At 44.3% G+C, this 24,196-nt stretch overlaps 2 protein-coding genes across 7 annotated transcripts in view; both read left to right on the top strand.

The window, feature by feature from the left end:
• brd4 (bromodomain containing 4) overlaps window positions 1–19,423 on the top strand; it is a 40,007-nt gene extending 20,584 nt beyond the window's left edge. For 4 of the 6 annotated variants that reach the window (XM_062532873.1, XM_062532872.1, XM_062532871.1 and 1 more), the window contains 18 exons: window positions 2,213–2,597; window positions 6,083–6,220; window positions 6,731–6,869; window positions 7,214–7,617; window positions 8,267–8,686; window positions 9,134–9,262; window positions 9,384–9,605; window positions 10,017–10,255; window positions 10,513–10,886; window positions 11,081–11,185; window positions 11,465–11,872; window positions 12,248–13,162; window positions 13,617–13,714; window positions 14,520–14,664; window positions 15,384–15,508; window positions 15,922–16,127; window positions 16,741–17,041; window positions 17,678–19,423. In XM_062532873.1, coding sequence (XP_062388857.1) covers window positions 2,343–2,597; window positions 6,083–6,220; window positions 6,731–6,869; window positions 7,214–7,617; window positions 8,267–8,686; window positions 9,134–9,262; window positions 9,384–9,605; window positions 10,017–10,255; window positions 10,513–10,886; window positions 11,081–11,185; window positions 11,465–11,872; window positions 12,248–13,162; window positions 13,617–13,714; window positions 14,520–14,664; window positions 15,384–15,508; window positions 15,922–16,127; window positions 16,741–17,041; window positions 17,678–17,746 — 4,692 coding nt within the window. In that variant the 5' untranslated portion in view covers window positions 2,213–2,342 and the 3' untranslated portion in view covers window positions 17,747–19,423. The remainder of the gene's footprint in view (window positions 1–2,212; window positions 2,598–6,082; window positions 6,221–6,730; window positions 6,870–7,213; window positions 7,618–8,266; window positions 8,687–9,133; window positions 9,263–9,383; window positions 9,606–10,016; window positions 10,256–10,512; window positions 10,887–11,080; window positions 11,186–11,464; window positions 11,873–12,247; window positions 13,163–13,616; window positions 13,715–14,519; window positions 14,665–15,383; window positions 15,509–15,921; window positions 16,128–16,740; window positions 17,042–17,677) is intronic. The other 2 variants (XM_062532870.1, XM_062532869.1) reach the window with 2 other exon arrangements.
• Window positions 19,424–21,306: 1,883 nt separating this feature from the next.
• On the top strand, window positions 21,307–24,170 carry LOC134077330 (protein PET100 homolog, mitochondrial). The gene is made up of 4 exons (XM_062532867.1): window positions 21,307–21,445; window positions 22,726–22,812; window positions 22,934–22,966; window positions 23,116–24,170. The coding sequence occupies exons 1-4, from the start codon at window positions 21,419–21,421 to the stop codon at window positions 23,224–23,226; spliced, it is 258 nt and encodes an 85-aa protein (XP_062388851.1). The 5' UTR covers window positions 21,307–21,418; the 3' UTR covers window positions 23,227–24,170.
• The last annotated feature ends 26 nt before the right edge of the window (window positions 24,171–24,196 follow it).

The following is a 24,196-nucleotide window of genomic DNA, read 5'->3' as shown; positions in this document are numbered from 1 at the left end:
TGCGCACAGACGCACAGACACACACAAACAGAAAACAGACATGCACTGTCTGGCAGACACACAAGGTGCAACTCCGCTGCACTAACAGGCACAGTCTCTTGTGATGTCATCTGTCTTCATCCGTGATATGTGAGGAAGGCCGCTTGAGGCCTTGCTGTACATGTTGATGCATTTGAACTATGCAAATACTTTGTGTTGACATGTGGCAAAACACAGGATGCAATGTTGTTGTTGTTGTTGTTTTTTTTAAAAAAAGGGTAGGGGTGAATGACAACAAAGGTGTTAGTCTTCACTGAGCTGTCATTTCTCTCCTCATGGTCAGCCAGTGTATGGAAAATGTGGCAATTTTTGTGCATGACCATACTGCATAATAAGAGAAAATCTAAAATTAGTCCATGACGAACGACCACACACACACACTAAACTATTGCAGAGGAAGAAAGGATCCGGGAGGAAGTGGTGGTTCCCATGGGAATGGATGCGATATTTCTGACAATGATGTAAGCTCATGCAGGGATGCTGCAGATACAGGCAGGGAGAGTGGTGGTGGTAGGGAGGCCTCACTATGGTACCAAAGAAGAGGATCCCCTCAGATCGATACAGTCGCTCGATGCACATTATAACCTCCACCAAGGAGGTTATGTTTTCATCTGGGTTTGTTTGTTTGTTTGTTTGTTTGTTTGTAAGATTACTCAAAAAGTTGTGGATGGATTTCGACAGCATTTTCAGGGAAGGTCTTAAATGACTCAAGGAAGAAACGATTGAATTTTGGGAGTGATCCGTGTTACTGTCTGGATCCAGGAAGCGGTTAATGTTTTCACTTGGCTGTCTGCGCTCTCCGAGTGCTTTTCTAGTATGTTTATGGTCTTGTAGGACTGGGCGATGTGGATCAAAATTCATATCCTGGTATTTTACGGCCAATTGGTGATATGTGACATATACTGGTATTTTTATTTCTATGAAATGGGTTAAATATTCAGTTGCAAGGCAAACTGGCATGAGGGAACCATATTTATCTTTGCATGCATTTTGATCAATGTTTAGACATTTCTGAATACTCTTCAACAACAATTCACAGAAATATTGAAACCCCTAGAACAAGATGATCAAAGACTATTACATGTCCACGTCTTAATAGAATCCAGTATTTAAAATTATATCATGTATTGCTTGAATTGTTTGGCAGAGCGTGATTGGGCTGCATATATAGCCCAGCGTATGTTGATTTTGTTTGCATGTTATTTTCTTTTTTTTTTGTAATAGAGCTATTTAAGAGTATTAATCTATATGCATATTTGCAATCATATGCATACGGGGAACTAATCTGTTCCTGGGAAAATATGGTCTTTGATGGCAGATTGTAATCACGGTTATAATTGCAAACACGTGAAGTAACCACCGACAAAATTTGAAGCACTTTAGACTGGGCTAAATACTCTGTTAAAACATTCCGCCAGTTATGCTGTGGTACGGTTTTGTTAATGGTGATGGTATTTCACAAACTCTTTTGTCCAAAGCGACTTGCAGTAGTTCTGAAGTTAGCTAGGACCAAATTGGCATTTGGTAAACTTGGTGCTGGTACCTTAAGTAGGTCAAGTTCGCAGCTTCATAGGATGTTTTACCTGAAAGTTAACGTTACAACTTAAGTGTGCATGTCACGGTACAGAGAATTCAAGTGACTGCAGCTGAAATGAGGACATATCAGGTCAGAGAGACCGAAGAGTTTTGACTGCTTTTGGTTGCTGGATATGAGATGGCTATTCTTAGCCGTTTCACACCAGGAAGTACACAACGGAAAACTCTATCAAAAGATACAAATAGTTGGTGAACGGTTCAGTTATGGTTTGAGTATACTGTTAGCTGGCCAACTCTACATAGAACTGAGATCTCCACAGAATCAGAGAAAGAGTGCAGATCGGAGTTCTACAGTTCTTCAGTGACTGAGAGCAGCACCTTAAAATCAATTCTTTAGGAAGCCAGTGAGCCAGTGCAGTTCAGCTACTGAGGGGTGATGTGCTCTCTCTCTTCTTGGTCTTCGTTAAAAGTTGAGCAGCAGAGTACTGTTTGAGATCCAATGATCTGTAATATCTGACAGCATCTTCTTTTTTTTTCTTTTCTACTTTCCTCCATTCCCATATTCACCATTCTCTTCCTCTTTCTTTCTTTCTTCCCCCTCCTTCACTATCCTCTCTCCCTCCATCCATCCTTTCAGAGAGCCCAGCGAGGAGTGCAATGGAATCAGCGGTCCTCTCTCTGTGGAGTCCGCGCCCGGCTCGCGGCTGAACGAGTGGTGTCCCGCCGGCCTTCCTCCCGCCCCTGTGCCCGCACCGCACCTCGCCAGCATGGGGGACGGTCTGGACGCAGCGCAGATGTCCGGTCACAGCAGCGGCAGCGTCGTCGGCCAGGGGCAGCTCTCCTCCACGCCGACGGTCCCCTCCCACAACCCGCCCGCCCCGGAGACCTCCAACCCCCTGCGGCCCAAGCGCCAGACCAACCAGCTGCAGTACCTGCTCAAGGTGGTTCTCAAGTCCCTGTGGAAGCACCAGTTCTCGTGGCCCTTCCAGGCTCCCGTAGATGCAGTCAAACTCAGCCTGCCTGTGAGTATTTTTTTGTTGTTGTTTTTTTACATACGCTTTTCTGTCTACTGAGTGTTTTTAAAACCCTAATAAACAAAACAATCTCTAGGACAAGTGTAGGAAGGTAAAGGCTTGTTGTGTAAAAGTAAAAGAAGAGACAGTGCAGAGAGAACGACACCACTTCCAACTGTGAGACCAAAACACCACCCCACTGAAACCAAAACACCTGAGCGCTGATACTGCCTTCATTCACCACCATAGACCCGGCTTTGAAAATCCTGACTTCCAAAAAAAAGTGTGTTAATGAGATCGGCTCTGAAAAACAACAAATAACTTTATTTGTTGTGCATTAAAGGGGATGCATAAATAAGTTATTAGAACTGTTTACTATCTTTGAGTAGTCAAAGGTAGTTGACTATGCCTTCAAGTCATTTTTCCTGAGTCGTAGGTCGGGATTCCTGAATATCATAAATGCACCATTAGGCCATAGCACCAGTGTATGGTGTTCCTCTACTAGTATTACTGCTATGGGAGGTGTACATCTTCACTGGCTCCATGATTCGATTTGGTTATGATTCGAAAGGGTGATCGTTTGATTATGAAACGATTTTCAATGCATCATCACTGTGGACTCGGTCTCGGTTTTTATTTGTAGTAACACAAAACAAGAACTCAAATTTAAAATGCAGCAGTTTATACAGCAGTTTGCTGGTGTCTAAATACTGCATATTTTCTGGCCCACTGTATCGTAAATACTACGTGTATAAAAATATAATTGTTTTCACATTAAAACAGATTCGCCCCTATAGAAGAAATAAATCGCAAATAAACCAAATTAAGATCAAACAGGAATATCCTTACCCACAAGGTGCAAAATGCAGAATTTTGCATGTACTATCTGTGGTAAACCCTATTAAGAGCTGTGAATTGCATTTGGCTAATATAACTGCTAAAGTGGGAGTGTCTAGACCGCCGGTGGAGCTGTGTTCAAGTCTTCATTCAGTATGTGATGACTACTCAGTTGGCAGCGTCACGAGACTAAGGAATGTGTAATGTTACGTGCCGCTGTGGACAGTGTTATCTGTGTGTTACCTTTTTATCAAATTCAGTCCTTAATGCAATACAGTTTTTCTCAAATGCTAAAACACATTTCACAAACGTTTCCTCCATGTTCCCCAATGTCTAAACACAATACCCTTTTCTAAAGCTACATAAGCACAACCACACCTTCTCACTTCAAAACTCAAACTTTCACACCAAAAGAGCAGCTCGAAGCTTTCAAAAATGTAAACACTATACACATCATTACACACTTCAGCAAAACAATTGAAAACACAATGCTCAATTTGTGAGAAGGTTCTTTGTTTCATAACTGCCAATGCATAGAGTAACGGATCTTCTTAGATCTCTGCAGAGGATTAGGCATTTGAAGAGTTATTTTCCAAAACGCTTTATCCACCATTTTACTAATGAATTTTCATAAATATATTTTTTACATATTGTTTTTCAAGTAATCTAAGTGAAACTGTATTGGGTTATGTTTAGTTACAGTAATTTATCTTTACTCAATAAAAACAAAACAACTGCATTTTTATTACCTGAAACACACAATTACTGTAAATACAGTAACATGATTTGTTACAGTACAGTAATGTCTATAAAATGGATTTATAGCGTTTTGGAAAAGAGCTCTTCATTTGGAGCTGTGAGTTTCATATCAAGACTGGCACTAGCCTGGCAAGCCAAACTACACAGAAATGTATAGGCAAAAATATTTTTGGCCACTAGGGCACGTCTAGATTTCTAGGCTATCCAAGTACACTACTGTAACACAACTCAATGCAAAAACCAGAATCTATTGCACACAACAGTACTCTTGAAAATGTGATCGGGGTGTGAAATTCATTTTATTTTCTTCGTTCACACCACACACACACACACCACAGTCACTGTGCGCATTAGCAACAAGTGTCTTCATTTTTGAGTCGTTGTGTGTAATGAATGACGCCAGGTATGTTCATTGTGTTCAGTTATTGCTGACTGTGGCAAGCATTTTGCATCACATGAGCTTTCATTTGAGAATATGTTTTGCAACATGTGTTTTAGCAAGGAAAAATGTGCTTAGATTTATGAGAACGGAGGATTGTGTTTTGAGAATTGTGTCTTCATGTGAAATGTGTTTATGGTATTGAAAAATTGTGGCTAGATTTAGTAAATGTGTTTAGACAACTGGTCATTTGGTTTAGAGGATTGGCTTTTGTGTTTTAGCATTTGAGAAAAACTGTAAAATGTATTTGGATGAATTGTTTAGTTCATTGAGTTGATAAGTGAATTGTCCTACAAGGATCAGGATCGCAATGCATTGGTGCAGCTGCCTCAGATGCTAGTATAGGACAAGATGATAAAACCACTAGCAGTAATTTCTAACAATCAATGAGCTTTATAGATTAGGTCCATACTGGTCGCTTAGTGCTATATGTAGTGTGACAATTGGATGGTCATTTTATACCAGCACTGATTGTAGATTTAAATAAGCATTTTAATAACGTTTGACTTGGTTGTATGTCTCAGCCTCTCCAAAAGGTAGGAAGAGTGAAAGGTAATGTTGGCACACAACATAAAATGGTCGTGGGTCTTGAATCTATTAATTATGGTCTCAACGGCTCAAGGCTTAGGTTTAAATCTGTTTTGCAAAGTCAATGTTATGATATACTCTCACACCACTAACACTCAGCAGCAAATTCTTGTCTGAAGTTATGTAAGAAAGTGCAGAGAGCTTTTGTTTTCGCTCTCTTTTCTTTTTTTTTTTTTTAGCCGTGCCAACAAAGTGGCCTGATTTTAAATGGAAGGTTTCCCAGCTTGTTCTCAGATAACTTTCAGTCAGACACTATAAATATTTACTATAAGAAATGGCTGTTGGTGTAGTCCAAGCATCTTGGCAAGGCCATGTTTATGGATGAGGAATAAACACAAAGTGATAATAGGTGCAGCTGGTACAGATGCCATGGCTGTGTGATCTCTGGCCGCAAGCACAGACAGTAACAAGGGCAGGTCAGGGCAAAGTATTCGGCTGAAGTATAACTACAAATCAAGAATCAATCATGATTGTTTTGGTCAACATTAAGGTCATGGTTATTTAACACAATTACTCAATGACAATTACTCACAGTAACTCTGGAGACATCGTCCATTTTCTTAACTTAGAAACATACTGTACATTAAGCTGAATTTTGAATATGATTAAACTGAAAAGCAAATAAAAGATGCATGCAATAAATTATATAGCAACCACTGTACACTGTACAGCGGAGTGGTGCACTGGATTTGGAATTTATTTGGAAATCGCAAAAAACACAGTTCAGCTAAATAAGTATATAATATTTAGTTTATGTTGTTTTGGTAATTGTCACAAGTCATAATTGACGATCAGTTGCACAACCCTACTCTACTGTAGAAGGACTTTTGTGGTAACGGCTTTTGTGCGTTGTGTGTTATTTGTCCTGCAGGATTACTACAAGATTATTAAGTGTCCTATGGACATGGGAACAATCAAGAAGCGGCTTGAGAACAGCTACTACTCCAACGCCCAAGAATGTATCCAAGACTTCAACACCATGTTCACCAACTGCTACATCTACAACAAGGTATGGGACCTTCCCTTCCACAGTTTCAGGCATCAGTTACATTGCATTGCATTACATTACATTACATTACATAACATTGCATTACATTACATTACGTTATGTTACATTACATTACATTACATTACATTTGGCTGACGCTTTTTAGTCAAAGTGACTAACAACATGGTAAACATTTTAAGCTTCATAAAGCAATTCTCACAGCAATTCTAGGCAATTATAGAGAAGTTACACTGCACTCACGGCCAAAAAGGTGCCCGACAAACAAAAAAAAACAGAAAATCTCCAAATAAACTGTCTGCACAAAAAATCGTTTTGTAAGTTTATTTGCCAAGCTCTCGGTCAGATGACCATCCTCACGGCCATGCACAGCACAGCACAGCAATTCTAGGGAAAATGTAAAAATGTAGAGTGCAGTTCATACAGAGCTGTTCTGCTGGTGAAAGCGTTGTGGGTGTGTTGGTGTTGTTGACGTGAACCTTTTTGAACCCAATCGCGTGTCGCCCCCTGCAGCCCGGGGACGACATTGTCCTAATGGCCGAGGCCCTGGAGAAGATGTTCCTGCAGAAGATCTCCGAGATGCCCACGGAGGAGACGGAGATCACGGTGATGACGGGCAAAGGTCGTGGCCGGGGCAGGAGCCGAGATCCAGGTATGGCGCCCCCGTGTGTGTGTGTGTGAGTGTGTTGGGTTCAGTCAGAGTTCACTCATTGGTGGGAGACCTCGCTCACCACTGTGACCTGAAAACGCTGCCTACTCACGCGTGTGATGTACGTGTGACTCACTGCTGTCTGCCCCACAGATGTGGAGCGTGGCTCATACGCTTATTTCCTTGTGTTTTTTTCCCTCTTGCTCTCCATGCTCTTTCACTCTCCATATCGTACTATTGATCTTACTTACGCTCCTTTTTCCTTTTTCTTCCTTTTGGATCTCTCTCTCTCTCTCTCTCTCTCTCTCTCTCTCTCTCTCTCTCTCTCTCTCTCTCCCTCTCTCCAGGCCTTCACTTGAAACCGGGCTCCGGCATCGACTCCCCGTCGACGACCCCCCACACGCGCGGCCTAGTCTCCAGTATGACCCCCGGACCGCAGACCCGAGGCCCGCCCCCGCAGGGCCCGCCCCACCTACCGCCCCAGCTACCTCCCCAGCTGCCCCCCCAGCCCACCATGCAGCCCATGCCCCTGCGAGTGCCCCCCATGCTCCCCACGCACGCCCCCCAGCTCGGGCCGCCTTACTCGCTGGGCCCGCTGGACTGTGCCCCGCAGGCGCCCCCCATCATAACGTCGGTGCCTCCTCCTCCCCCCCCAGCCCAGACCGCCCTGCCGCCCCCACCCATCCAGCAGACGGCCGCCCCCACCCTCCAGAGCGTCTCCCTACCGCACGTCTCCCTTCCGCAGCCCAAAGTGAGTGGTCAGGGGATGAGCCAGAGAGCCCACTCCACACGTGTATTCTTGAATTTCCCCTTGGGGATCAATAAAGTATCTATCTATCTATCTATCTATCTATTAAACGCCTTCCGTTGAGGAGTGGATGCTTTTCCTGCCTCCTTGTAGAATTCTATGCCAACAATCTATAGTTTCAGCGTTCTTTGTACAGTCTGAGGGGAAAAATACCTAAGGGTATTTGTCACATCAAATTGCGGAACATATTTTTGACCGTACTGCGGAACATATTTATGACCGTACTACACAGATAACCGTACTCTTTTAAAATATCTTCAGATGATTTCTCAAAGACTTTGAATTACTTTGGCGTTTTTCAGAGCAGCGCAAAAGTACAAGATGATAATGGTATAAAGCACATTGAACTGCCTTGGTACAAAATGCACTGTATAAGTACAATTGCCTTTGCCTTCTGTTGATGAAACTATAGTTTATTTTACTGTAGTAGGATCTGAATCCCAATTACTTCATTAGTAGCACTAGTGCTTGACCTACCAAGTCATGTCCTGTTGGCTGCTTTGAAAAAGGTCTATACCTCTATGTCAGCTGTTGAGATTGTTCCGTTTGTTTGACATGGCTTGTCTGATCAGTTCTTCCTTCGTCCTTCCAGCTCACCGCACGTTTTCCCAGAAGCCAGAAGCGGAAAGCAGACACGACGACGCCCACGGCCAACGACCAGCTGAGCGAGTCCTCGCCGGCCGAGTCCAAGTCGGGCAAGACGCTGCGGGGCGCCACCATCACCATGCGGCCCACCAAGCTGCCCAAGAAGGAGGCGCCGGACTCGCAGCACCACCTGGGCATGCTGTCCACGGGCGGCGGCGGCATCGGTGGCATCGGCGGCGGCATTGGCGCGCACAGCCCCAAGCAGCAGGAGCAGATACGCCACTGCGCCGGCATCGTCAAGGACATGTTGTCCAAGAAGCACGCCGCCTACGCCTGGCCCTTCTACAAGCCCGTGGACGTGGCCGCGCTGGGCCTGCACGACTACCACGACATCATCAAGCATCCCATGGACCTCAGCACCATCAAGGTGAGCGCTCGCCCGGGGGGGGTGTACGAGACTTGAGCTCTCGGCTCAGAAGCGTCTGATTGGTTTTCCCGCAGTTCTCACAGCTCTGAGTGAAGCAGCTAAGCTAGCAAGGTCATGTTGACAAACTTTTAATAAACTCCTTTTTAACTTTTAATAACAACAACTCTCCCGTGTCATTAATTGCAAATTGATAGCTTCTCCGCCCCATATTACAACTAAATATTTTAAGTTGGAAGAAATAAAGAAATAGAATAGAAATAAATAGATGGATGCTTCACACATCATACAGTAGTACTCTTTACTCTCTGCAGTTTGTTATGATCCGATAATGTCATTTTTGTTTGCCTCTAACTACCTACCGTTGATAAAGCTTGAATGAATCCGATGTTGTGAAAATGTTCCTCCTTCTGTGGTAAAGACGTAACCAAATGCCCTCCCCTGTTGCAGCTTAAACTGGACAACAGGCAATACCGTGACGCACAGGAGTTTGCAGGTGACGTGCGGTTAATGTTCTCCAACTGCTACAAGTACAACCCTCCCGACCATGAAGTGGTCTCTATGGCACGGAAACTACAGGTACTTGCCTCCCAATTTGTACCTACCCAGCTCATGTGTACTCTTAGCTCTGTGCCTTCATAAAATCATGTCTCGTTGATGTCCCCGCGTTAACGTTTCTGCCGGCCCCCTCTCTCCGCAGGACGTTTTTGAGATGCGCTTCGCAAAGATGCCCGACGAGCCGGAGGAGACGCTGACTCCCGCGCCGGCTCCCATTCTTCACCCGGCGCCCATCAAGACGCAGCCTCCCATGGCCCCCGCGTCCTCCTCGGACTCCTCCAGCGACTCCTCCTCGGAGTCGGACTCCTCCACGGACGACTCGGAGGAGGAGCGCGCTCAGAGACTGGCTGAGCTTCAAGAGCAGGTACGAGTGTACAGTAACTGTTAACGCGCCTTTGGTTCACAAGTATGTTGTTGAACAACTGGCATTCTTAAATCATAGAGAGACTTCCGAGCAACTTTTAACTCGCTCATGGTTACCATGGTTGTCATTCAGTGAAAATTCCAGGAAATGCAGTTCAGGATGACAACAAAATCATCTCATGTCGGCTGCTGTTTGTGTTTTTCTACCTTCAACATCTTTGCTTTGATTCAATGTCCAGAAAGCGCCTAAAATGTTGAACGTGTCCATCTATCTGTACTGGACTTCGCGTTAGCTTGTTAACTCTCAAGTCAAGTCATAAGACTGTAGGCGTGCAGGATGTCCACCCCTGTTGCTAGGAGCCCCTGCTGACCGTCTCCCCCCCCCCCCCCCCCCTCCCGATTTTGTCCACAGCTGAAGGCCGTCCACGAGCAGCTGGCTGCCCTGTCTCAGCCTCAGGCCAGCAAACCAAAGAAGAAGGAGAAAGAGAAGAAGGAGAAGAAGAAGGATAAGCACAAAAAGAAGTCGGGAGGAGGAGGAGGCGGCATGTCTGCGCTGGACGAGCTCCCCGAGCCCCCCATGCCTGCCCTGCCGCCCCCCAAGAAGAGCAAGAACAACAAGGACCCGCTGCCTAAGAAGACCAAGAAGCCTGGGTAAGCCTGCGCAGATACACTTCTCTCTCTACTCTTGCTGACTGTTTATCAAGTTTTATTAAACAAGGGGAATTTATTATTTGTAATATTTAAAAATATATTTTTTAATAATAATAATATTCTAATAATATTCTTAATTATCAGTACTGAAAACATAAATGATAATACATCTTCCATTGCACTGTGGCTACATTTGTCAGAAACGTATTGTCAGCAATATTATCCTAATCCCAATGTCTCCTTCTCTCTCCCCGTAGTAAGAAGGACGGTGTGAAGAACAACCGCTCCATCCCCCCCCTGCCCGCACCCATGCCCACCCTGCTGCCCGTGCCCGGCCTGGACTCGGAGGAGGACCTGCTGGGCTCCGGCGGTGCCCCTGGGGGTGCGGGCGGCGCGGAGAAGTGCAAGCCCATGACGTACGAGGAGAAGCGCCAGCTGAGCCTGGACATCAACAAGCTGCCCGGAGACAAGCTGGGCCGCGTGGTGCACATCATCCAGTCGCGCGAGCCCTCGCTCAAGAACTCCAACCCCGACGAGATCGAGATCGACTTCGAGACGCTCAAGCCCTCCACGCTGCGAGAGCTGGAGAGATACGTCTCGTCCTGCCTGCGCAAGAAGAAGAAGGCTCCAGGTTAGTGGCACTGTTTTTTTCTCCCTTTTGTTTTGTTTTGTTTTGTTTTGTTTTGTTTTGTTTTGTTTTGTTCTTTTCTTGTTCAGTACTTTTTGTCCTTAAACATTTAACTCTGTTGTGTTACACAGATAGTCCACGCAAAACATGCTTGCTAATGTTGAATGTTGACGGTTCATTGCCTTTTCGCTTTGCAGAAAAGACCATGGAAGCCATGAGTGCTACCAAGACCAAGGGGTCGTCCTCTGACTCGGGCAGTAGCAGTGAGTCCAGCTCCTCAGAAAGCGAGGATTCCGAGACAGGTGAGACTGACATCGCTGCAGAGGTCAAAGGTCATTAGACATCCTCTGTAAGGAGTAGAATGCTGTGCACATTGGTCCCTTGATTTATGCTTTCTTTTTATTTTTTATTATGATCTTGTATTATTATTATTATTATTATTACTCTTTGCCCATCTATGCCTTTATCTGCTATTACTGTTTGGTTTTTGTTTATGTAAAGCACATTGAATGACCTCTGTGTATGAACAGTGTGTATGAAATGTGTATGCGCTATATAAATAAACTTGACTTGACTTTTAGTTGGAATGGCGTCCAAGAAGAAGAAGGGCCACGGCAAGGAGGGCAAGAAGCCTCACCACCAGGCCCTGGCGCCCACGCTGATCCAGCCCCACATCGCCCCCCTGCCCCAGCCCCAGGTGCTGCAGCCCATGGCCCAGCTGAAGCAGCAGCAGCAGCAGCACCCCTCGCCCGTGGCCTACATGCCCCCTCCGCAGCCCGTCACCGCCCTGGAGTCCTCGCAGCTCCTGGAGAACACGTTTGACTCCCTGCCCAACTTCGGGCAGCCCCTCATGCACCTGTCGCACCACGCCAGCGAGTCCTCGTCCCCCGCCGGCCCGCCACCGCACCTGGGCGCCCCCCAGCCCGGCGCCACTGTGTCCCCCGAGACCCATCCTTTCCTCAATCAGCACGCCATAATCCCCCCTCCAGGTACAAACCCCTGCAGGACACTTCTGTCTGTCTGCCTACCTTGCTAGGAGTTAAGGGCTGCTCCAACACTTTTTTTTTTATCTTAAATCGTTTTTTGCTAGACTCATAATGATAGCCATAGTTGCTGACATGGAGATAAGCCTGAATTACCTGCTTAACGTGTTATTTGTTTATTGATCAATTACGGATCAATACTTGTAAACATTTCACTACATCACTAGGCTGTAAATGAGTGGAATGCTTCTTCCTTATGACTGACAAGGAATCTGTTTCTTTTCTCCTCTTCCTCCTTCCTCATCCTCTTCCTCCTCATCCTCCTCTTCTTCCTGCTCCTCCTCTTCCTCATCTCTCCTCCTCCTCCTCTTCTGTGCGTAGCTCTGCACAACGCCATGCCTCAGCAGCCTTCCCGGCCCAGCAACAGGGCGGCCGCTCTACCTCCCAAGCCCCCCCAGCAGACCATGCAGCAGCAGCAGCAGCAGCACCCCACCCCGCCTCCCCAGCAGGCCCTGCAGCCCCAGCAGCTCCAGCCCCTCCAGCCCCAGTCCCAGCCCCCACCACCGCCGCAGCCCCAGCCCCCTCAGCACCACCTGCCCCCCCACCTCATGCACCCTCCGCAGCCCCTGCGCCAGCGGCCGCTCTCCCCGCCGACCCTCACCCCGCAGGGCCTGCTCTCCTCCCAGCCGCCCCAGATGCTGCTGGAGGACGACGAGGAGCCCGGCCCCACGCTGCCCCTCAACCCCAACCTGCAGCTCTACCTGCAGCACCTCCAGGGCAGACAACAACAACAACAACAACAACAACAGCAACAGCAACAGCAGCAGGCCTCCCTGATGCAGTCCCTACCTAATAGACAACAGCAGCAGCAGGCAGCGCAGCCTCCTCTGCTTCAGTCCGTGCAGGTTCAGTCCCAGCTTGCTCCGTCGCAGCTCCCCGCACAGTCGCAGACCCCGACCCAGCCCCCTCCACCCCACCAACCCTCAAGTCAGCAGCTCCAGCAGCAGCAGCATCAGGCCAGGCACATGCAGCAGCAGCAGCAACAACAACAACAACAGCAGCAGCAACAACAACAACAACATCCCCAGCAGCAGCAGCAGATGAGCTTCTCGCAGGGTCCCATGTCCGGCAATCAGACACAGCCAGCGCCGCATAAAGTCTCCATGGCCACCAGTAAAGCACAGCAGATCATCCAGCAGCAGCAGCAGCAGCAGCAGCAGCAGCCGCCACAGTCACAGCAGTCTCAGCAACAGCATCCTTCTCCACGACAACACAAGGCAGACCCCTACAACACTGGTAAGGGACAGAGATCCCTGTGCCCGACAGTGGCACCTTAACACCCATTCCTATCAGGATGATGGCACGAGGGCATGTATGCATGTACTCTGCTCTGTGGAAAGCTAACTGGAGTCTTGTGGTGTTTTTTTTGTTTGTTTGTTTTATTAGCTATTTATTTTGTTCTTTGTTCATTTTGTTTGTTGTCTGTCTTTGTATGTCGATATAGCTGCTCCGTCCGGCACTATTTGTTTTGTGTAGCCTATGATTGGTTATGTTGTAAATTTGTAAGTTTATGTCGTGGTGTCACGGTCGGGCACGCTGGCGACTACGCCGCTCTGTCTAGCATCTTTTGTCTTATGTTTCTTGTTTGTCTGTTTTGTTTTGTGTTTAACAGCACTTTGGTCAACTGTTGTTGTTTTTCAAAATGTGCTATACAAAATAAATTGACATTGACCCATTGTGCTGTTGACAGGCCACCTGAGGGAGTCTCCGCTCATGATGCATTCCCCCCAGATCTCCCAGTACCAGCCCATGCACCCGTCTCCCCCACACAACCTGCAGCCCAAGAAGGTGAGTCACAGCGGCCGGCCCTGCTGGGTCTTAAACTCCGCGTCCGCGGTGCCAGGTCTACTGTTTGCACATACTCCTTTGATCAACATGAGCCCTGTTGACATGGACACGTTTAATCGGATTTCAAACCGACTAAATAGCTCAATCAGACAATACAAATGCTGCACACTGTTCTGACAATCTGATCGATTTGAAAAAATTCACCCAATGTAAAGAGACACTGATTGCTAGAGTACATTTATTCTTCTTTCTGCACAGGGTGTTGCCTGTAACAGTTATGTCTCAAGGATTGAATTTTGACCCACTGGCATTAAAAACAGCGCACTGATCAGTGGCCTGCTAGCTTAGTTTGACACATCACCACCCATCTGTGGATTCATAGCCGTCAAGAGACTTTAATTGTTTAATTGCGCAGAAAGTGGGGTGGAATGCAAACATGGAAAAAGTCAATATGATTCAATATAAGTAATTCAATCTGGACATTATGGTGTTTAAGATTGGGTTTCCGAACTGTTTCATGTTTTTGATGCGTTTGGTGTGTGGGTATACTGTAATTCCTCAACTATTAGCCGCGACTTGTACATTGATTTTGCTAAATTTCTTCAGCTATGAGGTTAACACATGGGGGCAGTTGACATGGTATTATGGCTTTGTTTCTTTTAACTTGCATAACACACTGTCCTGCGACTTCAACACAATGCGGCTAATATGCAGTCAATTACTGCAGGGTGTTTGGTCAGTGTGTGTGGGTACTTTCTGATTGATTCTGCTCAGTGTTATTGACGCTGTGGTGGTGTTGTGTCAGGAACAGAGGCCTCCCTCGGTCCTGTTGAAGGAGGAGAAGCTGCCCCCGTCGCCAGTCATGCAGGGCGAGCCCTTCAGTCCCGCCATGCGCCAGGAGTCCCACAAGCATCCGGAGCCAAAGGCCATGGCTGTCCACGGCCAACAGAGTGAGTAACTGCACCGCCTCTGGGTCAATATATGCTTCACGGCTGCTTTCCTTGTGTGTGTGTGTGTGTGTGTGGCTGTTTTCATGTGTAGCGTAACATTTTGGATTCATTAAAGAAGTCTTCAGGCAGAGTCAGCGGTCAGAATTCTCAGAGAGCTTTATCAATGGTTCCGGAGACCTACGTCATGTCGCTAACAGACGCAGTCAGACGATACAGTACAAAGTTACACTTCTTATACAGCTTGACAAAGACATTTCCCTTTGTGGTATGTCAATCATTCAATGACCACATCACTCCAACTCATCAGCATTGACCACACAAGGCTGTATCCCTTAACGACCGACATCACTGTGGCATGTCTCAGACCTGACCTGAACCCTTTAAATATTGAGAAAGGCGCCAGCCTCGTTAGTGAAGACACCAGCTCCCTCTCAAGGCCCACAGTATCTCAGCAGAAACAGCATGTATTCCAGAACACCTCGGAAAGCTGCCAGCCAGACACAAATCATCTTTCAGCTTCTGTCTACTCTCACATTTCATGAGTAACTTGCTCCCAGACAAGACCAAAAGAGTAAATGAGCAAATATAGAGCTTACACGTAAATGGTTCTTCACATACACCTACTTAGGGTTCAATTCAGTGGCATGGTGGACACAAATTATTTTGTGCCCATCCTGAGCCCGAACCTAATAGTGTCTGACCATTGGTTATGTTTACAGGGGAGCCCAAGTCATCGGACAGCTCACGGCCCGTCATCCGCTCGATTGACCTGCCCCCCTCAATGCAAGAGAAGGACAAGTTCAAGCAGGAGCCTAAAACACCCGTCGCCCCCAAAAAGGTACAGGTGGGTCAAGTGACTGCTTCGTACACATACATCATGTCCCATCACATTTTAACCTGTTGAGGAGTGAATTATTTTCCTAGAATTCTATGCAAACGATCTATAGTTTCAGTGTTTAAATACAGGGGAAAATCTCTTGAGGGTATTTGTCACATCATAGTGCGGAACTCTCGGTTTGCGAACATTCTAATAACATATTTGTGACCATACTCAAATTAACGAGTCAACGATTTGCCTATACACAAGGTCAGTCCAGCAACTGGCCCGAAGTTCTAACCAGTAGGCCATGGCTGCCCCCCCAGTTTGACACATGACTTGGACAACTGGCTGTGAATTCTAATTTTGTTTAGCATGTATGTAGGAAATCATCACTGAAAGATCCGTTTTGTTCCCCTCCCGCTGTGATGGTTTGACAGGACGTGAAGTTAAAGAACATGGGCTCGTGGTCAAGCCTGGCCCAGAAGTCGACCTCCACACCATCGTCGGCGCTCAAGTCGTCGAGTGACTCGTTTGAGCAGTTCCGCCGCTTCGCCCGTGAGAAGGAGGAGCGCGAGAAGGCGCTGAAGGCCCAGGCCGAGCAGGCCGAGAAGGATCGCCAGCGGCGGGAGCAGGAGAAGCTACGGTGAGCACGAGAGGCTGAAATATACACTACGCACTAAACGTTCAAGCTACAGTGGTACTATGGGCTCTTCTCATTCGTCTTTTTATCTATCCTCCCTCCCTCCCTCCCTTCCTTCCTTCCTCGGTCCTCCGGCTCGTTCCTACTGATCTATGAAAGAATGATGGGGCGGCAACAATGGGATAGTCTATCCAGTCTTCTTTATAGATAAGTGGGAACAAGCCGGAGGATTGAGGAGAGAGGTTGAGAAGGGGCCTATATCATGAAAGCAGGGCATTTAAGTAGAAGCATGCTATGGTGATTTCCTCATCTCAGACAATTTATTGAAACAAATGCCAAAAAATTTCACCCAAAAGCCATATATCCCTGACTTTTTGTGAGTAGTGTAAATAAAAATAGATTACTCTTGGGACTTTTCAGCTCCATCCCTGAGGAAGTATTTTAGAGAAGCTGTTTTTCTGATCATGTTGACAGAATTTCTGTGTTGTGGTGACGGTGATTGGATGCTATGATAAACATGTTTATGATGCTATAATAATAAGCACAAGATAAACACCCAATCGGGAATGTGACCCTTTTTTTGGCTGACCATTTCACCTCTGTGACCCTCCCTCAGGGGTCGAGACGACGAGGATTCGCTGGAGCCGAGTCGCCGGCAGCACGAGGAGCCGCGTCGGAGGCAGGAGCCGCCACAGGTGCAGCCGCAGGTGCAGCCAGCCCAGCAGCCGCCTCAGCAGCAGCAGCAGCAGCAGCAGCACGCGTCGCACTCGCAGACGCCGGGCCAGGTGCACTCGCCGGCCACGCCCCAGCCCGCGCAGGCCCCCCCGACGCCACCCACCTCCAGCCAGAGCGCCCTGGACCAGCACCAGAGAGAGATGCTGCGCCGCCGAGAGCAGGAACGCAGGAGGAGAGAGGCGGTGAGCAGCCCTGTGACACACACACACACACACACACACACACACACACATGCACACACACTAGGTGTGTCATGATCATAATGACGTCACAGTCTCAATCTTTGAGATCAAAGGTGGAATGTTGCGACTCCTCGAATGTTACATCCAGTAAGCATGGCAAGAGGAGAAAAAACGCGCACACACACACGTACACACGTGACACATCAACATTATCTCCTCTTAAAGCTAGCTGGCCTATAAAAAATCTTCCTGCTTCTATGGGAATTTAACATAGGGGTCAAATACCCCCTATATTTTAAGGAAGAACATTTATTTATTTACGATACATCCTTCATTCACAAAGAAATTAAGGCATTAAGTTCAATTTGCAAAAGATGATTTTATATTTCTCTTTTTAGTCAACTTTAGCATGGGTTCAAATACTTATTCTCCCCACTGTAACACACTGTAAATTTGACATACTACGTTGGCATTCTTGTTCATTATGTAGTATAGTAGGTACTGTGCACACATACTCAAATATGCATTTGGATATGAATAATGTATTTACTTGTGTTACATGTGTATATTGTGTGTGATGTGTTCATATTTTATTCTAGTGTTTGATGTATATGCAAATTATGTTTTCTCTTTCAGATGGCAGCTATGGTTGACATGAATTTCCAAAGTGATCTAATGGCCATCTTTGAGGAGAACTTGTTCTGAGAATCATGTTTTTAACTTCCTGCCGAACTGAAAGGAATAAATAAAAAAAACAACGATAAACAAACTGCAAATTCCTTTGGTGGGGATTGAAAAAAAAAAAGAAGAAAAAAACAGAAATGGGATAACGAGAACCGTAAAACTCACGGGGCGATGGATTAAGGAACCCTGAACTGGTCCCCGTAGAACCTCTGAAAACGGCCTGCCATGTTGAGGCAGGCTGCATCCACGAGTTAAAGGACGCCCCTGCCCTCCCGCACTCAGAGGTGGGGAGCCCCTTAGCCTGACTGCTGGCGCCGCCTCCGCCGCCACCTCTTTGCGGCTTCATTTTCCTGCGGATGTGACGTTGTCATGGCAGCAAGGGCCTAGGAGGACTTGTTCGGCGCGGCGCTTTGTGAGACAGAGCGAGGAGCAGTGGCCCAACGCCACCACCGTGGAGCGGACGATTGATTCCGATAATGATTTAAATATTCTTGATTACCTGTCGTTTAAAGCATCCAAGAACTGCCATGCGCCGTCGGGGGGAGGGGTCAACGAGACAAGAGGCTGTTTTGTTTTGGGATTTTTTTCTTTCATTTTTTTCCCCTTTGTTTTTTGGACACATCCAAGCAGATTGCAGGTTGGGGATGGGCACTTAAATATGAAATCTTGGGTTGTCACTTCTCAGGAGGAGGTGCAGCTTGCCTTACGCCTCTGACCTGTACACACACACTATATATAGACATACACACACTCTCACACACACACACATACCCACACACACAAATGTACTATACAACAGTATACTCACTGACCTGGACGTATGAACAAAGAAATGATCCATTATTTACAAACCAGAGAGGAGTGTTACAATGTGCAGATTTTTTTCATTATGTTGGATCTACTGTAAAAAGGTATTTTCTTATTCTATGAATACTGTTTTTTTTTTCTTTGTTTTCTTTTTTTATATTTTAACCCTCTTATCAATGCCATTCTCCATCTATGTCTATGCCAAACAACTGTTTCCTTTTATGCTGAAGTTCTAGTCTTGAAATTCTTCATTTAACTTGTGTCTTTCTTAATATATAAATATATTTTTCTTGTCCAGTCCCCCCACCCAATGGGCCTAGCTAGCCTGATAGTAAATAGACTAATATATGCATTACTCCCCACAAGTGTTAATTGAGGGCAAAACCCATAAAATATGCATCCATTCTTCCGTCATTTCACTTCACCCTAGTGCGAAGCTCATCACTACCACAGGAGAGCTCCATCACATTGGGCCTTCTTGCTGAGCTGTCCTTTGGTTTGATTTTTTTTGTAAACTAATTCAAGCAAACTTTATGTCTGTTGTACAAAGAGATGCAAAATTTTGTATTTTTCTTTTCTATCTGCAAACTGGTTCATGTTCACCCAACAGCATTGTTAGAATGGGTCAGAGCATTAACATCTAGCTTGTTTGGCTTTGTTGAGCACAGCTGATGATCTTTGACGGACGGAGACCTAAGATCCTTTAGGGAGAGCTCGGAGACAGAACACAAGATGGAAGCTAGTCTTTGCATGACTCCTCTTTTCACAAATCATTTAAACTATGACGAAGCAGAGACACTCTGTACGCTGTACTAGATATAATAATAAACACAAAAGATTTGAAACATAAAACTAAAAAAAAAAAAAAAAAAAAAATCAAAAAAAAGAAAATCAAAAACAGTTCTGATTTTATATCATTGTTATTGTTCAATTCTAGTGGATGTGAGTTCTAATTCTGTTATTTGAGACAGTGAGAGGGTTGGGGGCACAACTTGAAACCTTGGCGGATCCTCAGAGTTTCTCTTATGGTGTTTTTCTCCAGTGCCTGTATCGTATTGCGATTCTAGTTGGCATATATTGCGTTGGGGAGGGCAAGGGTGGGAGAATGCCGGTTGGCCGAAGGCTTTGGGAAAGGGGAGGGGGTGGGGTTTTAGGGGAGAGCTTGTGTAAAAAGGCAAAAAAAGGAAAGTCAGCATTTTATATTTTACCCAATTACAATATTCAGGTTTAAAATCTAGTTTTAGCTGGACTTCTAAGTACCTGGTATTTTTTTTCTTTTCTTTTTTTTGTCCCCAGCTTTTTTTAAGTGGACATGTTGGCACAGACACTTAACCATTATTGTTAGTGTGAGTGCATGTGTATGACTGCATAACTGTATGTTGTGTGTGTGATGTATGCAAGTATGTATGTATGTATGTATGTTGGTTGGTATGTATGTCTGTTATGGTCTTCTGTGGCACAGGAAGTGACTTAAAATTCAAGAACACTTCAAAAGAACAAGTTGCTTTGCTAACAACACTCATTTTTTCCTTTCCCTCCTTTGGAAGTTCACATGTTTAACTTTATATATAAATATATATACATTATTGGTTCATTGGCCTAATGAAAAGTAAAGTAACAGAGAACACTTTTCATTACTTCAAGCCTTTTCATGTGTGCTTGCTTTTTCATGGTAAGAGTTGGATGTTCATGTGCCATAGATATGACTCTCAAGAGAATGTGCTGACCGTGTTGCTCAGCAGCAAGTTTGCTTTATTCAGGTATTTTATTTCACGTTTTTTTTTTTTTTCCTTTCTTTTCTTTCTTTTTTTTCTTTTTTGGGTTTCGTGTTTTAACATTTTCCTCGATTCTTGTTTGGTATGTGAGTGGGCTATCGAGGTAAATGATTCAATCTGTTATGATCATGGAATAAACTCATCTCTTTTATAGAAAATTAAAAGGAAACAAAAAAAAACTACATCTGTGTTTGTTGTTATTTGGGTTGTTCTGGACGTTTTTGTTTGTGATCTCTAGATCTCAAGATCTACGTTCCTCCTCGAAATGGGATATTCCTCATCATAGGGTTCTTCCTTCTGTTGGCCGTTATCAGCTCAGGGTTCCCACTGTCATGACAATCCTGGAACTATTCTTTTTAAATGCCATTTTATAGGCCTTGAAAATGGAGAAATCCAGTTTCATCCTGAATTTGTAGGTTGCGAAAGCCATGAAAAGTTAATTCAGAGCCTGCGAAGAGTTGCTGAAAATGGGAAGGATGGAGAAATGAGCTTGGAAGACAATAGCCCAAGTCTTAAGAGATATGGATATAATCAACCCAGGTGTTTAGAACTCTCAATAGTTTTTGGGCCCCCACCATCCATGGCACCTAATACCTTGGCAATAACCCTTGACGCCCACCTTCCTGGCAGCACTGCCTTGAAGTCGATGGTGGGGGCTCAAATGACCATAGATCGTTTAGAGCCCAAATTACAGATAGGGCCCCCTTGGTGTCAGAGACAACTGGAGTCCAATGTGATCTAGCACTGAAAGCCATATTGAAACCATTATAACTTGCTGTTGTATAGTCTGCATTAGATTTCATTAAAAAGGAGTGAACTTCTGTAAAAATTAGCCTTAAAGGATATTTGTCAATGTGGTAAAGTAGGCTATGTATGTATGAAAAATAATTTGAGCATTGATATCTTTGCTTATAATACAACTGGGGGGGCTTTTGAGTGAGCTAGAGCCAGACAGTAAAAGAAAGGCTATACGATCTTTGCTAGAGCCCACCACTGAACTGAAGTTGTTATGAAACGTACGTCATCATCCAGCGTCAAGACATCGTCGAAACGGCGGAAGTAACGTGAAGGTTGGAGTGCACGGCTTCGGCTTGCTGTTTCATGCTTAAATATGGGTGTTAAAATAGAGATTTTTAGGGTGAGTACTGCGTCTTACTTCCATATTTGTTAATACATTCAATGTTTCGTATGAACAGTTGTTATAGTTGATCATCTTCAGTAAACGACCGCCTAGTTGAAAGCAAGCGGTCACATAACAGTAACGTTAGGCTAGCCAACTAGTTAGCAGCTAAAAGTTATGATGTAATTATTTCAGATAATAATGTAGTAGATCACAGTTTTTTGTATTGGACATGTAGCCTACATCGTTTGTTAGGTATCCTACAATCAGCACTACTGGCGTAGCGAAAGTTCATCACTATTTATTGAAACGTTATTGATACATTGTTACAGCAGTTTTGTCCATGTTTACCTTTTCAGAACCAGTTTCTTTACAGTTTTTTTCGATCGCTAACAAGCGCTTACCCAAGATACTTCAGAGACATTTTTTTAAACTCTTAACACAGACTCTCACCTACAAAACACAATTGGTCAAATGGATCATTTTCCTGTCAAAAACACATTCCATGTTGTTACACCACATTTTGTTACTACACCAACTCGTCATTTCTCTGCACACACTAACTTTACCAAAACAAACCTGACTCAAAATGAAGTTATTTTGTCAAAGAATGAAGCTTGTTTTCACTTAACAAGATACATGCAGTCAATCAGAGTACACTAGGTTTCAAAATACTGGCTACTGTTGACATTACAAAAACTACATATGTTTCAGTTTATGACTTTTATGTTTCAGTTTATGTTCCAGCATTTTAACAAAATGTGTGTGTCAATGTAATAGAGAGAAATACATGTAACCCCTGCCACCGAGTCTAAGATAGACTGGAATCAGCTGTGGTTGGCCCAATTTACCTAACATAAATCATCTGTGTGTCAATTCGATTGTTTGTTTATTATCAGCTGAGATATATTGCTTTTGAATTGATAACATTGCAGAAGCAGAGGTTTTTATACTGTATCTAAGGTTTGGAATATTGTTTTAACTATTGTGGGATGTTGTGTGTTAACATTCGAAAATAATACAAAAACGATCCATTATTTTGTTGGAGGTATAGTTTGTCTGTTAAGAAAATGTAAGCATTGTGAAAATGTATTCACTGACTGCATACTGTGTTAAAACAACATGAAATGTGTGAATGGTATGACCACAAAAGACCGATGCTGTGCTAACTGTGTTTAGAGTTTTGAAAATGTGACAACTGAATGGACAAACGCTTGTTAGCAATTGAAAAAACTGTATGTTTTCTGTGAGTAGGGAGCCGTGTTAATGTCCACAATTACAAGGTAACCTTTCCACAGATGATGCTGTACATGTCCTTTCCCGTTGCCATGTTCTGGGTATCAAACCAAGCTGAGTATTTTGAAGAGTACATTGTCAAAAGGAAGGTTAGTCATCTATCATAAAGTGTCAAGTCAGCTTTAAACTATCGGATTAATTAGATTAATAATGATAATACTAAAATTGTTTTCTCTTCTTTTCTTACCCTCGCCCCTTTCCACACGTCAGAGAGAAATCTTTCCACCAGATGAGAAGATGCAAGTAAGTGTTATTGATGTGCATTATGTCCATCTGATCTCTAAGATCATGGTGATGATAAGATATTATTAGATGATTACTTGTGGTGATGAGATTAGAGTATGCCTGCTCATTGTATGCCATTTCCCCCTGTATCTTGTGACCATAAATAGAGGCAAGAGCTTGAAGAGTTTAAGGAGCGTATGCGGGCCAGAAAGGAACAGCGGATCTTGAAAAAGATGGGCCTGGAGTCTCAGGACTCCAGAACTGACAATGAAATCTGATTTCTCTCTGAATCGTGGATCCTTCAAACCCAAGGGAAGGCAAGGCAAGGCAAGGCAAGCATTCTCTTAAGAATGTTCAACGAATTATGTTTTGAAAGTATTGCCAAATTTGTGGTTTGGACATTGAGGAGACTGATTTGTCATGGGTCAGAAGGTTTCTTGGATCCGTTGGATTGCTGAATCAAGTTAACATGGTTTTTTTCTGCTTTATTTCAAATGCTTTCCCCTTTTTCATATTTCAGTCAAATGCATACAAACACTGGTTTCAATTGAAGTTGAAATGCATTATTTATTTTCAGTGATTTAGATATCACTTGTTTATGTACATATGGAGATTTTATTGTCATTAAAGTGAGAACATATTGAGAACCTAATGTATTTAGATTTTGTGAACACTCAGAGAAAGTCAATTTGATTTTTTAAAAATGTATTAATAATTTTGTTTGTCATTTGTCAAACTATCACACAACTTAACATTAAGGTACATAATGGGACATAAGGAAATGTGTTTAATATGGTTATGGAATTTAGCAGACACATTTGTCCCAAACAACTTACAAAAAAGTCACAAAATAACCTCTGGTAATGTTTCAGTCAATGATGTCGGAGGCTTTGGTCACAACCCCCTCTAATTTCCTTTTGGTGTGACTGTCTGAGCTCCCATACCAGACAGTGGTGTGTGAGGTGATGATTGCTTTATAGAAATTCACCAACAGATGTCTGTTCACATAAAGCGTCTTCAGTTGACTAAGGAAGTAAAGCCTTATGTTGTGCCTTTTTAATTAGTGGTGTCTTATTTCCCATTTCAAAATGCAGATGTTTGAGCCAAGAAATTGATCTGAGACCGATCACATATTAACTGGAGCATTTAGTCCTGCTATTTTTGAGATGTTGAAAGACATTTGAAGTGATTGATCATATTAAATTACTTTTGTTCATGCAAACTGTTTTTTATATTTCATTCTAGTGT

Source organism: Sardina pilchardus, chromosome 3 (assembly GCF_963854185.1).
Source record: "Sardina pilchardus chromosome 3, fSarPil1.1, whole genome shotgun sequence".
NCBI classification, from domain to species: Eukaryota; Metazoa; Chordata; class Actinopteri; order Clupeiformes; family Clupeidae; genus Sardina; species Sardina pilchardus.
The sequence above is the reverse complement of the archived record's forward strand: the minus strand, read 5'-3'. Positions and strand labels throughout refer to the sequence as shown.